The following is a 14382-nucleotide window of genomic DNA, read 5'->3' as shown; positions in this document are numbered from 1 at the left end:
TGTTACACCAGAGATGATGCAGCTTTTGTGTGTGAGTTTATATGCAATGAGAGGCTTTAATGCATGTGAATGAGGTTTAGGCACATTGTTGCTACAAAAGGTTTCATTTAAACTTGGTGAGATGATGTACTGCAGGTAAATATAGGCAAATGTTTAGTGTCTGTACTGTGAGAATTCACAGCGTCCAAATTTAACACTCACCAAACATCAAATACAAGTAGAAATAGATTTAGTGGGTAACGGAGTTACTCTCTAGGTGGTCTGTAAATTTATTAGGAACTGCTGCATTACATGTTTAAAAAGAACTGCAAGAATTATAATTTTAGCCTCGCTGATGTAAGTGACAACTTGTTATTTGTCAATCTGACACATCTTGCTTATCTTCTAAGAGTTTATATCTCAGTGTAAGATTTAGCATCATAGGATATATATATTTTTGTTTCCTCAAGTTCATGAAGCAACATATTCCTTGCATTATGCCACAAAAAAACTAAATTTGACAGTCAAAATCTTCAAATTTTTGTAGTTTTACATAGAGACAGAGGGTAAGCTTGGATCGATGCTGCAAGTGACACAATGACCTGTGCTGTTTGCATTACCATGGTCAATGAATATGGAATAATCGGATTGATCAGTTTTTAAACAAACATTTTTCTTTTTTTTATATATATTATGGTAAATGGTAAGTCTTTAAAAATAACACTTTAAAAAAAGCCACTGTGCAATCAACTGAAAATTATGTTTACAGGAAAGGTTTGACAGAAAAAAAAAATTATAAAATATATTTTATAAAAGAGTAATGTTAAATGAAGTTTAATGGCCACCAAAAAAAAAAAAAGCAAAAAGAAGATGATTTTCTCTTTTCTCCAGCCACTCCAAAAAGTTCATTTTGGACCCTGAACATACACTCGTTCAAGCCAAAGGCACACGTTGGCTCTACAGGGGTTGAGGTTCACACATTCTCCAAGCTTGAGTGTTTTGTTCTTCATGAACAAAAGTCTCTCGCCGACATAAGGGACAGAAAGGCTACAGTAAACAGAACAAATCGTGCCACAATTCACACATCACTTTATATCCCCTCCCAGGCAGAGACCATGAGACCCTGCATTGTTGATCTGTATTCTTGTGGCTGCGGCACATGGACTCGACAATAGTCTGAACCCTGTTCATTTGTATTCATGTGACTGTAGCTCAGCCCCCATTCCCCCTTATGTGCGACCAGTCTCCGTAGCGCTAACAAGAAGTCTTTGCTTGTGAGCAAGGTGGTGGCATTCTTCAGCACCCTGCCAAGATAAAATCACTCCAGACAATCTCTGGCCTTTCCCATTCTGCCTGTCGGTATGCCGCATGGAAGTCGTAAAAATACCAGATTCTTTTATTGAGGCTCTGGTAATTGTCCTGGCAGTTTAATCGTGCCTTTACAATAGATGGCAGAATGACGGGCCGTTAACATAATGAGCAGCTCTGTCACCTCCTCCTGTGCTTCAGTCCTCTCTGCCCGCTCCACAATTGCGTGTGTGTGCTTTCCTTTATCTAAATTCAAAAAAGGTCTCCATTTCTCCTCTTTTCTTCTCTGCTCTCTCCAGATGATAGGGGTGGATCGGATCCCGTGAAACATGCCGACTGAATGGATGAGTGACTCTAAATGAGCTCACACTGCTCACACCGTACACAAGGTGCATATTTCAGACCTGACCTCACACATGCACACACACATATAGGTCTATACATATCGTCAGGTGTGCTATATACAACACCACACTAGGACTGGGCAGTATGATGGCAGAAACGTGTCATCCAGTAGACATCTGGTATATACCGCAGTGCATATCCATGCACAGGGGCATGAGAAGGGACAGCATGTTCTTTTTCTCTTATTCCGGTTCTTTGTCTTATTTGAATCTGTAGCAGACTTGTATTGTTTTATGCTGCTTACAGGGTTTCTGCGGGTCTTAAAAAGTCTTAATTCACCCCTTCCACAATTTAAGGCCAAAGTCTTAAATTATGGCAGAAAGTCTTAAGTCATTAAATGTTGCATACATTGCAAAAAGGTATATCTTGCTCAGTATTTTTGCCTTGTTTCCCAACACATATTTACTTGCACATGCACATGGAAAATGTCAGTTATTTGTTCTTGTTTTAATCAAAAACTCACTTGATTTTGATCAATTTTGACCATAAGCAAGGCTTATCTTATGTCATTTTGCTTCACTGGAAAACAAGACAAAGACAAAAAAACAGATGAAGAACTTTTTTTGCAGTGCGATCAGAAGATCTATTCAAACATATTTATGCTCTGGTAAAGGAGAGCTGTTGGAAGTTGTATTTTCACACTTTTAAGTGTTGCTAATACAACTCATTGTGTTCCCTAGACATGTTCATTAAGAGAACATATTGACATATTGTATTTCTAACTGTGTTCCTTAAAGTGTCTTGTCTTGGTATTAAAATGTCTTAAATTTACCTTCATCAAACCTGCAGAAACCCTGTGTTTATGTTTTAATTAAAAAAAGAAAACCATCCAGATGAGCAGAGTCTCCACTTTGGTTAGAAGAATTGTTGTGTTAGAGAATTGAACGCAATCATAACTTGAATAAACGCTAGCATACATTATTAACAGATATGATTTTGAGTCAATTAGGAAAAAATAGAGCTGCTCACCAAAACAATTACTGCCAATAAATGGCAGAACTGAAGAACTATAATTAAATAGTCATAATGAAAAATTGCCCTGCAATATCCTTTGATCTCATACACAGATCTAAGAATAACTTAAATGTCATAGAATCTAATATTTAGGAGCTTCTCCTAAGAGGTGAGAGCTTACTACAATCTACTTTGCTCTGCTTAGGGTTAGGTTTAGGTGTCGACCTCCTTGTTTTCCAAAAGATTGTATGTTTTTGTACAAATCAAATATTATTTATTATTTACATATTATTTAATAATATTAAATATTATTTATGTATTTATTTATACAAAATCACCAACTTCATTTTCTCATGAGATTGGGTTGATTAAATAAACATTAACAAGCCAAACTAGCTGGCTTGTTAGTCACCAAAAGATACAAAGACGCTAAAGTTTAAAGTTGTCCCAGTCATAACAAGGATGAGGTTAGGTTACAAAGGTGTTAGTTAAAGGGTTAGATAACTGAAAATGTCATTCCAAAACGCTTAAGACTTCCATTCATCTTGGAAACACAGATAAAGATACCAGAGAGATTTTTGTCCCTTCGCTGTAAGTCCATTACACCACAAATCCAAATAAATAAATAAATAAAAATAACTTTGACAAATCAAAAGGTTCATAAAAAATAATGAGAATCGAGTGGTTAAATCCAAGTCTTCTGAAGAGATACAATCACTTGTATGATGAACAGATTTAATTAGGCTTTTATTCACACATAAACAATTGATCAACACACACTGAGCATATTAAATATGGTAAATTTTTTTGGTTTTCTCTTTCAGTAAAATCGAGACCTGGACATGTTTATTACTGCCTCAAAAAACTTTAACCTCAACATCACATGGGCTACCAGCTTTGCAGGTATGGAGCCCAGACACCATGTGTTAAATATATATTGTATGTTCTTTTGAACTTTTGAAAGTGTTAAAGTTTTAGGCAAATGAATCAATGGAGGGACAGAAATCTCCCAGGTTACATTAAAAATATATCAATTTGTGATGAACAAAAGTCTTGTGGATTTGGAATAAATTTAGGGTGAGTAAATTATGATGAAATTTAAATTTTTCATGATTACTTATACCATGATATAAGATTTCGGTCATAGCTTCCACTTTTAGACCAAATTCTGTATGAGTCCTTTATTGAGACACATAACAGCCCTGTCTGCTCACTGCACATTAATGCTCATCCATCCCGCCTACTTATCCCAGTCTGAATCACGTCAATCCCAGTTAATATTCACTCAAATGGACAGCTAATTAAAAAGCCACCCCAAAAAATCATGCCGAACAAATAGACTAAGATACATATGCAGAAGATAATTAGCAGGGTGAAGACAGAGAACCTGGACAGGCCTGTAGGGGAGGGGAGGGGCCATTCACATTAATGCTGGTGAGAAACAGCAGCCATGCCAGAATAAATTCATATCCCAGCGTGGTGCAATGAACAGCACTGCATAATGTAATCTGCCGCAATTCAAGGTTACTAAATGTGTGGCTAACAAATTTATTCAATCCACTAAGAGCTTAAAGGGCTAAATGAGCATTAGTCTAGGAAAGGTGGAATTCATTTGCCTCACATGCATGAATTTCACACTATTGTTAACTGTTGGAAATTATGTTATGATCACTCGAATTAACACTTTGAGAAAGAGTCGTTTGGATTTGCTCAAAGACTCATAACTACACTTAAGTGAAAGAATGAACGCTAAAAATGTTTGAAGTAATGTAACATGAAATTAAAGGCTAATGATTCTTCTCATCTTAATTCATTCATAACTTTATCATATTTTATTCCCCCATGTGAAATTATTATTTTGTATATAAGGCTTGGTAGTAAAGTTTCTCTAAATGATTACACTGCAACAAAACAGTTGACAAAGCCCAATAACGTACTGTATCTCCTTGGACTGGAACCGTGATGGCTGTCAAAGTGAAGTGTGACACAGAAGGACATAAACCAATCATCGCTCACATTGCTCGTATCTCCCCTGCAGGAGAGGACGCTTCATAGATTGACCCAAAATATTTGCTGTTTGCAGTGTATTGTATTTCTAAAAGAGGCTAAATGAACACATTCTAACTTCAAAGTGCTAATAATAAAATGACCTCATAGGGATAGTAAAACCTGAAGAAGTTGAGAAGTAAGGAAAACAGCTTAATAAACCTACTGAATGTCTTAATGAAAATGCAAAAAAAAAGTTTGTGTGAGGGTTAGTTTTGGGTTAGGAGGCTAAAAATATAATTAAACAGAAGTCAATGGAAATTCTCAAATACCACCAAAACAAACGTGTGAGCAAATCAGTGCAAAAGTGTCAATCTCCATCCATTATTTGCCTCTGGCTGTCTAGCTGGTGGCTATATGTCTTTCATCCTCTGCTTGTGAACCTCAATGGAAAACCAGTATGTGTCAGAAAGAGAGAGAGTATATACGTTACAATGACACTATGCTGTTATTTTCAAGACTAGCCCTTTATTGAATATCTGTTCTGGTTTTACTCCTGTTTTTAATCCTGTCCCATGCACTTGTGGCTTTTGATTTTTGTTCACAATTCTATTATGAACCTGTTGAGGCCTATTGCTTTCTTGAAAACAAGGGGTATTATACACCTTTTTTATATTTGATGTTGGACCAGTGGCAGTCTTGGTTTCATTTGTTGCCCTAGGCTAGATAACACCATAAATCAGCTTAGCACTGTATTATACAAGTGTAACACATGTTTTGGCAAGTGATACAGTTTTTAGTGACAACGTGCAAAAAAACTGGGGTTCAGCATCCCGACTAAATATTGAATGTTTTTCTAGAAAATTAAGCAAAACTGCAACTGAACTCTACAGACAATGCATCTTTGTTGTATCTAAAAGAAAGCTTTGATATTTTGATAATAACTATTTATGTGTTCCACTGAAAAGAGGCATATGTGCATTGTAGCAAACTGGGTTGCTATGATGACATCATTTTCTGTTCAAAGTAAATGATCTGCATTATTTCTGATAATGAGCAAAGATACCTTTTTTATATACATATGTTGTAGTCAAAATCCACTCGAAAATATGAGGGTGCTTGTTTGAATGACATGACACTTCTAATGACGACAATGTCCCCCACACATCCCATTCACTTTCTCTTTGTTCTTTTTTAAGTTTGTGTGAGCATATACTTAAAAACATTGTGACATTCACATTTATCTCATAAATGTAACCCATTTATGTTCCATATTCAATGTGGAAATTTAAATCTAAAAGCACTAAATGAAGCATGACTCCAGTAGTAATGCTTCAGCTAGGCTATTAAACATCAAACAATCTAAGAGGGTGAAACAGGACTGTCATCATCAATCTGAACGTTTTTTTTTTCTTTTCCAATCTACTATGGCATGCCAAGAAAGCTTTCTTCAAAACGTGTGCTTTCAGCCTGTTGCCCAATGCACAAGCGCATCTCTAGAGACTGTTTGACAAAACTAAGTCTCAGTGGAATACACAAATGACGGGACGACAGGAGCCAGTGGCATGGGGTCTAGCTAGGAGGTATCCCTCGCAAACGCTTTTGACAAGAGCACATGACTCCACAGTCTCAGGCTGCTGGCTCTTCATAATTCTTTAAAAATATTTGCATAGCTGCAGCTCTACCTGCGGACCGCGCGAGATGCCACGATGACGCGCACAGCTTGACGGACAGGGTATCAGGCTGCTTTAATGATGGAGGTAATGTGCCGTGAACTAGCGCTTTAAATACAAGCGACAGGTAATTTTAACAAACAAACCTAACCGCATTAGCGGGTCGTCCGATCCGTCTCATTTGGTGTGCCAAACATGATGATGACACTTATGTGCGCACTGACAATCTAGCGTAAATCAAACCAGGAAGAATATTAATGTCCCAACACCTGAAACACAGCAACTTTCGGATAGAATAACTTATAACAACATTGCAATCGTGAAAGAAACCAGTTGAAGTTAAAACGCAGCGACACAGTAAAGATGATTGGTGCGTCTGCAGGCAAAGAATGGATTCATCATTCCCTTCACATCCGCAACAGCTGCAACTGAGCGCATCCTCCGTTCCCCTCAAATCAGCAGAATTAATTCGAGGAAAACTCACCAAAAATTGCCAGCTGGAACAAATAGAGCCCGATGAGGTCCATCCTGCTTAGAGCCAACAATCTCGAGGCAGTAAAAGACTTTCGCGGCTGCCCGTGTCCACTGGCACCAAAGTTGTCCAGAAAACGTCGTATTGCGTTCAGTGCTGATTTCCTCCAAAAATGCGAGACGCAATCCAAATCATTTCATAGGAACAGAGCACGTCGAGAATCATCGTTTATTCCCCAGCAAATCTGGCGCCAAATCAAAGGGAAGCTTTTGCGCAAAATCAGTGTCACGAAACGGCACTATTTCATTAACAACTTTGGATGCTGTGTTAAAAACCTCATTAGCACTCAAGACACTAATTGAAGAGCGGGGCTGTTCCTCGGGAGTAAATTCGGCTGTTTTTCGTGTGGTGCTGCGTCTCTATCTAACTCCTGAGCGCATGAGAACTGCACTGACACCAAATCACTCGACGCGTAAGAGCACTGCTCTCTGCCCTCCAACTCTACTGACAGCAGAGAGGAGCAAATGTGACAATGCAATTAAATGTCATACTATATGGATTATCGGATCTCTAAAAATTACGAGTAGAGATTCAATCACGTTTTTTTTTTTTTTTTTTTTTTTTTTTTTTTTTACAAGATCAAAGGTTTCAAAAACAAAGAAATATAAATTGAATATTTCCTAGATTAGTGTATGCTAGGTCACCCACATCCATGTTATCGTTTGATTTGTAAAGCTTGCAAAAATAAAACCAGTTCTGTTCATCATTTGAATTCTACACTGGTTCCTGAGACGTGGGATAAAACATGTAGCATTCAAAACAGCACTAGTTGCACTGATATTGGATCACATAAAATGATTTTAATAAATAATAATGATGATGATTTTAATAATAAAAAATACATTATCACTCAGAAGTCCCAAATCAACCTGTACTCAAACATAACTCAATACTTTATACATATAGTATGCATATAGATACACACAGTATGTAATACATATAGATACATATAAATACTCTATATATTAAACTAAAGTGAAGAAAAGAGAAGTATAAATGTGTGTTTACAGAAACATTATTATACTGATTTATGGAAGAGGTTGATTTTTTACACATTTTTAAAGTCAGATTTCTAACTAAAATCATCTTTCCATATTTCACAACTTTTGCAATTTAACATCACACATAATGTGATGAGTTTTATTGTGTAATTGTGTGTATATTTTTGGCAGAATAATATAGAATATTCTATGTAATATAGAAATTGTTATTTTCAGATTTTTGGCCATTTTGCTTTCTCACAGAACAAAAACAAATAAACAAAAAATTACTGGGTTAAAATAAAAAACTAGAACAGTTGAGGGACAAATGCATAAAAAAAAAAATATATCTCCTTTCTAAGTAGATCATGTTAGTAGTTTGTCAGCAACCATAGATGAAGCCATGCACAGGTAAAAACCTCTAAACATGTTTCCAGATTAATCCAAAATAATTCCTTTATTTAATTTGTGTTCCACGCCACTGCAACAATTTCAACAGAGAGAAATACTAATTCAAGCTGGGAAGCTGAGCTCTCAGCCTCAGTGTAAATAAGAAATGAGTGACATTTCCATTAGGTTTGGCAAAGGTTGAAAATGTGTGTGATTCCATGAGCTGGGTTCGATCTCATATCTCTGTATGTTTTTTCTTTTCATCACTTTTGTTCTCAGTGCTGTGGCACCTTTGAAGTGAGGATTTAATAATTATGACATAATACCTGCTGCAGGTGTTTTGACTGACAGGGAAGAGAGAGTGAACACGTGAGAAAAAGGGAGAATGATAGATTGCTAGAGAGTGAGTGAGAGAGAGAGTGAGTTTGGCCAGTAAAATGTTTGCCAGCAGGGGTTTGGCATAGCATCCTCTCTCACATGCTGGAAAACTGTGGAAACAGGCATACTAACGGCCCATCTGTTGAGAGAGAGAGAGAGAAAGACAGAGAGACAGAGACATAACAGAAAGTCCTTTTACGCAGTGCTGACAGGTGATAACTCTACAGAATGTCCTCTTTCATTTCCTCTTGGTTCTGCTCGCAGATCTTCTGTAAAAGACTAATGAAATGTAAATGTAACGTTTATGCAGTTAAAAGCATAACAAATGTCAAATGTGAATAGCATGTTGTGGGCTTTGAAAGTTGGTAGATTGTTACACTTTTTATATTATTAAGTCTATTTGAAACAAAGAATTTATTGTACAAAGAATACATATAGGAGAAAAGGTCCAGGTTAACTTTTAGTTAAATGCTGTTAAATTGACAGTTTATGGATGCTATATAATATACAGTGAAAACCCACAAATTGTCACTTCATGTTTTTTTTTATTTATTTTTTTTTTATTATTGCAATATTTTAGTGTTATGTCTTACCATGATGGTGTTTTATAACCACAAATTTCATGTGTTTAAAACTGTACATAACCACTGTTAGAGAAACTAAGCAATATAACTGCACGTACAGCCCTTGTAAGAAAACCAACCTATGTCTCATGATTCTTATTTTCCTTCCTCTTGAAATTCATGGCCTGGAATGACAAGTTGCTGTTATAGAATTTTTTTATACATTGCCGTAGGTTATCATCTCAGCCATTTAATCTCAGCTTAGTCTGAACTTGTCATCTATCAAGCACTTGCACCTTTGGGTTTTATTTGAATGTATATACAAAGTCATGTAAAGTTCAAATGTACATGCCTTGAATTTGTCTGTGGCCTCAACCATCTTTCATCCATACCTACTCCAGCCCAGATCCACCATATGATTCTCTGTCTTTTCAGGTCTTCATTCTATTCTAAATTGGACTAAAATTAACATAAATATAAACATCAGCTGCTTGTTTTTAACACTGGGATCTTTCAAAAGGAAATGTAAAGCAGCAGAGGCTACAGGAACATAATGGTTTGGCAACATTTCCACACATATTACTCTTATTATTAGTTTTTCAGGTGTTTAGGAATAATGGTAAGCTGCAGTACTAATCTGTTTCCTTTTTATGACCTCAGGCCACCTGTATGACCTCAGTTTCTGAACATAGATTCATTAATATATAAATGTAAAATAGTGATCTACATTCAACTGAGTGCTATTACTTACTAAATTGTTAAGCAGTTTCTCGTTGGTTAATAGCAAAATCTTAATATTTTTATGTTGCTGAATGTTGCTGAGAAATGAGAAACAGTATTCTAAAGTGCTACCCATAATAGAAATGAAGCTGGAGCCAAGAAGGAAGGTTGAAGAATTGTCAGAAGACTGAGGTAAGAAAAAGCTATTTATATACCTTTGAGTTGTAATTGACAGGATTCAATAAACATGCTTTTTCTGAAGTACTTTTAGTTCATCCTGGCATCATTTTCTGATATATATTAGATTTTATCCTGTTCCAGCAGACATTTATCCAGAGTAGTCTAACTTTGTGAACATAATTACATATGCACGATGAGCTATTCCAAGTAAACAAGACAGGTGCACAGGTTGATTTCATTGACATGGAGTAACATCTCTAATGGAGCCCCACATAAGAATTTTAGATCTATCTTAGTTACACTTTAAAATATTCATTCCACCGTTCATCTACTAATGCATTCATTCATGCAATTACCTCAAAGGAGATTTATTCTGAACCTGAGATGCAAATGACTTTATTATTTTTTTCAGGGGGCAAACATTCACAAAACTCACCGAACGACCCTTTCTGTCCTCACCAATCAACAAGCTCCACTGACATGACACCATCCTAATTTATTGACTCAACAGACAATTATAACGCAATAACAGGACTCATTTTCAATTAATTTATAATGTCATTCGGTTTGCGTAATTGCTGTCATTGTTGTAATTGTTATTATTTATAGTGGGCTAACAGATTTGACCTTCCTGTCTTTGAGTAAAGGAATGTGTCAGCAGAAACAGAGGGAGGTGACAACACTGCATTTTACTTAAACTCTATGAGACATTAATATGCCATGAGTCCATGGAGCCAAAGGAGGGTAAAATGTGTGTGTGTGTGTGTGTGTGTGTGTGTGTGTGTGTGTGTGTGTGTGTGTGTGTGTGTGTGTGTGTGTTTGTTTACTATACTGTGCAACAAATACAGTTTCAGCATGATGCATCTGATGTGAGACTAATGTTAATGTGCACAGGAATGTGTGTGAATCTGACGTGTGACTTTTCCTGTGAATTAGTAGACAGCAGGTCACGCTTTCACATACAACCTTGAATATGTACTCATGAAATATGGAAATATGGTTTCATCTCTTTCTGACCTGGAGAGCAGCATCTCTTCATAATATACATTACTTGAAACACATGCAAACATACAGTACATGCATATATACAGCGCATCGCCAGACATGACAGTCCTAAGGTTTCCTGGAATTGATTTAGAAAATAGTGTCTCCTCGGCCCACCTTTGCTCAAGTTTCACATTATCTGTTAGGTGATTCTGCAATGCGACTCATTTATCTCTCTTTAATGAGTTATGACTAATACAGTCATCTATTTGCAATGTTTTGAAATCCCCAAATTTTTCTGAAATCCTGTTTTTCTTTTAGCTCTTAAAATCTCTGAAGAAATTAGTTTGTTTTTATTCTCAAGAAAGCTATGGGAAATAAAAAATTTTATCCCCCTTAATGCCTGATCAAAAACATAGCACATTGTTATGATATCTTCTTCTAACAAATTAAAAAAGTTTTATTAACAAGTTGGCTATGCTAAGTCAGCTAAGTAGTTAACTTGCTAACTACGCTAACTGAAAATAATGAAAGGGAAGTTTAATTTGGCCAAATTTAGCTTCTGTAATAAAGCTACACTATTCTACTTTTGGTCCTCTACTGGTTGAAGCATATTTCTGCCGGGTGAATCTGATGGCTTGAGGCCCACTATGGTTGCAGGTGATGATGGCCTTATCTGTGCAAATGTTGCTAGTGACATCAAACCCCCCCCCAATAATGACAGAAAGAAGGATATATTTAAAAAAAAATCTGAGATGGTAAGCACCTAGTTTGCTGATGTTTTGAAACATTGGTTTTAAAATAATGATACTTGCCAATAATGTCAACTCTTGCGAGATTCAATTGCCATTCATATTAGATAAGATAAAACAGAATAAACAATTATAAATTGAGTAGTAGGCTAGTAGGCTATTTATAGGCAAACAGACTAATAGTAGTAACTGGTTTAGAATTTGGCATTGTTACCAGAATAAACATTGTTTTGTGAACCCAGTCAATGCCCAGTAACTGCTGCTATGCAATCTAAATGTATTTCTGAAAAATCAAACCAGTGCTGATTCATGTTTTATTAATAAATGTCCATTGGTTGTAGCTTCAAGCGACTACACAACGTTCCATTGTATATAGTAGTAGTCATGACCTTCTTTTCTTTATCTACATATGAATGAATGACAGAAACATGCAGTTTCCACTGAAATTCGTCCTGATAGCTCTAAAATATAAATGATAAATATAGGATTACCATAGTAATTTAAGGTAAGGCAAAAAAAAATTAAAAAACAGGGTTTGGAAAATGGTTTTATGATGTACTCATTATTTAATATTATTATTATTATTTATTATTATTTAATTTTTTATTAAATTATTATTAAATTTGTTAATTTCGAACTAAAAATAAATAAATGCACATAGTGTAGCTTTAAGAATAAATACACTGTAAGATATTTTTTTTTTAATTAGCCATTGAACAGAGTACCCATAAGCAGGTTGTCTCAGCCAGTGAAATAGCTTTGAGGAAGGGTGATAGGGTTCTGCAGGTGAATAGGATATTGCATGAAATGGGCCTTATTGATATAGAACGCTAATTCACATTAGCTTGACCAACCTGAAAAATACCGTTTTTAAACCTGATTTTGATTTTAAAAGATCAAAATTTATGATGCCATTTTGTCAGATTTTATTGGTTATTTGGAATATGTTACTGAAACATAATCTTGACAAACAATTTTGAAGATTTCATACTTGACTCATTCAAGTACACAGAAAATATCTGCCTGGGGGTGTTGCAAAAATGGCCGCTGAGTGAACTTTTGCTTATGGTCACGTTATAGTGTGGGTTATGTAATAATATTGCACAGCATGCAGCAGTGAGGGGATTGTGGGGCAAGGTGAAAAAGATAGGATTCTCCTAGAAATTGTCCCACAGGGGCATCCATGGATGAATTACTGAACACAAGACACAGCACAAGTGCCCTATATAATGAGGGTGAATAGCTTAATGTCTGACCAAGTGAAGGAGCAAGAGAGAGAGAGAAAAAGAGAGAGAGAGAGAGAGAGAGAGAGAGAGAGAGAGAAAGAGAGAGAGAGAAACAGAGGATGTGAGGTTTCAACCTCACTAACAGTGACAAGAAAATAGAGCATTTGCCTCTGAATTTTCCACCCCCTTTCATCCTTTAAATGCTAGGAGGACAAACCTCATGTTGCTGAGGGGCAGAAAAATGCATGTTTTCTTCCACACATCTGTCTTTAACCACCCCGCAATTTGATAGAGTAGGTGGTTACTAGAGTAGCATTAAAGAGTTGTTATAACTGTATTCTTCATCAGAATGTTCCTTTCCTGCTGTAGACTACAGTCTAACATTGCATGAAGTTTGCTGTGTTGGGTGAGCTACAGTAGCTACATAAAATTGTAGCTTGTCAACGTACAAGCACCTCATAATTGAAAGTATTTACAGTCAAGCTACTCTTTCAAAATTATGGGTAGAAGCTCTTGAGAGTATCTACATTGAAGCTATTAAAAGGAGCAATATGTGTTTAAATAGAGGAGTAACGATTTTTGCTGTAACATATGTGCTCTACATCTTAAACTTGATATATTTTTTCCACTTTTACATGCTGAAAATTAAAGTAATTTATATGTCAAGTACAAAGAGTGCTGGTGTTACAATCCAGCACACAGGGTGAGTTTTACAGTAATAGGTGAGGTGGTTTGTAACACTAATAGAAAACATTGACATCACTTTAATGTCTCTATGGAATGAAAGGAGCAACAATTATTTTCTTCCATATTGTGACACACATCTGATTGAAATGGATTATCAAAATGGAAAAAGGTATGTTTACTCACCCTCAAGTTGTTACAAACAACTGTGTTTCTTTTTTCTGTTGAACTCAAAAGAAAACATTTTGATGAATGTAGGGCACCAGATAGTTGATAGCAGCCATCGACTTCCATAGACTTCCATAGTCTACAAGTGCCATTTCAGCAGAAGATCCAGTTATGACATTTTGATTAAAAATAATTATTTATTATAATTAATTAATCATAAGAGCATATGCATTATTGAATTGTTCACATTAAGATCAATCAGTTGCATTTAGAAAATATAAGGTTTCTATTTCATGCTGACTTTAACTAAATAAATAAATGGGGGATTTTAATTTAATAACAAATCAAAAATTTACTGTATTAATGAAATAAGCAAACCAACACTCTCTGTAAAAAAAAAATAAAAAAAATAAAAAAAATAAAAAAAGGACCTTTAAAAGAATCATAGTAGTACCTCAAGGGTACAAATTATTACTCTAATATGCACCTTTTAAGGGTTGATATGGTACAAAGTAGTCTC

At 35.7% G+C, this 14382-nt stretch overlaps 1 protein-coding gene across 1 annotated transcript in view; it reads right to left on the bottom strand.

The window, feature by feature from the left end:
* The window catches only part of LOC109054677 (GDNF family receptor alpha-4-like), an 85927-nt gene extending 78647 nt beyond the window's left edge, over positions 1–7280 (bottom strand). Inside the window, exon 1 of the mRNA XM_042768702.1 lies at positions 6790–7280. Within this exon, the coding sequence (XP_042624636.1) occupies positions 6790–6832 (43 nt within the window). The 5' untranslated portion in view covers positions 6833–7280. The remainder of the gene's footprint in view (positions 1–6789) is intronic.
* Positions 7281–14382: the final 7102 nt, after the last annotated feature.

The sequence above is a fragment of the Cyprinus carpio genome, chromosome A13, assembly GCF_018340385.1.
Source record: "Cyprinus carpio isolate SPL01 chromosome A13, ASM1834038v1, whole genome shotgun sequence".
Lineage (NCBI taxonomy): Eukaryota > Metazoa > Chordata > Actinopteri > Cypriniformes > Cyprinidae > Cyprinus > Cyprinus carpio.
Note: the sequence above shows the minus strand (reverse complement) of the source record. Positions and strands in the feature narration are given on the sequence as shown.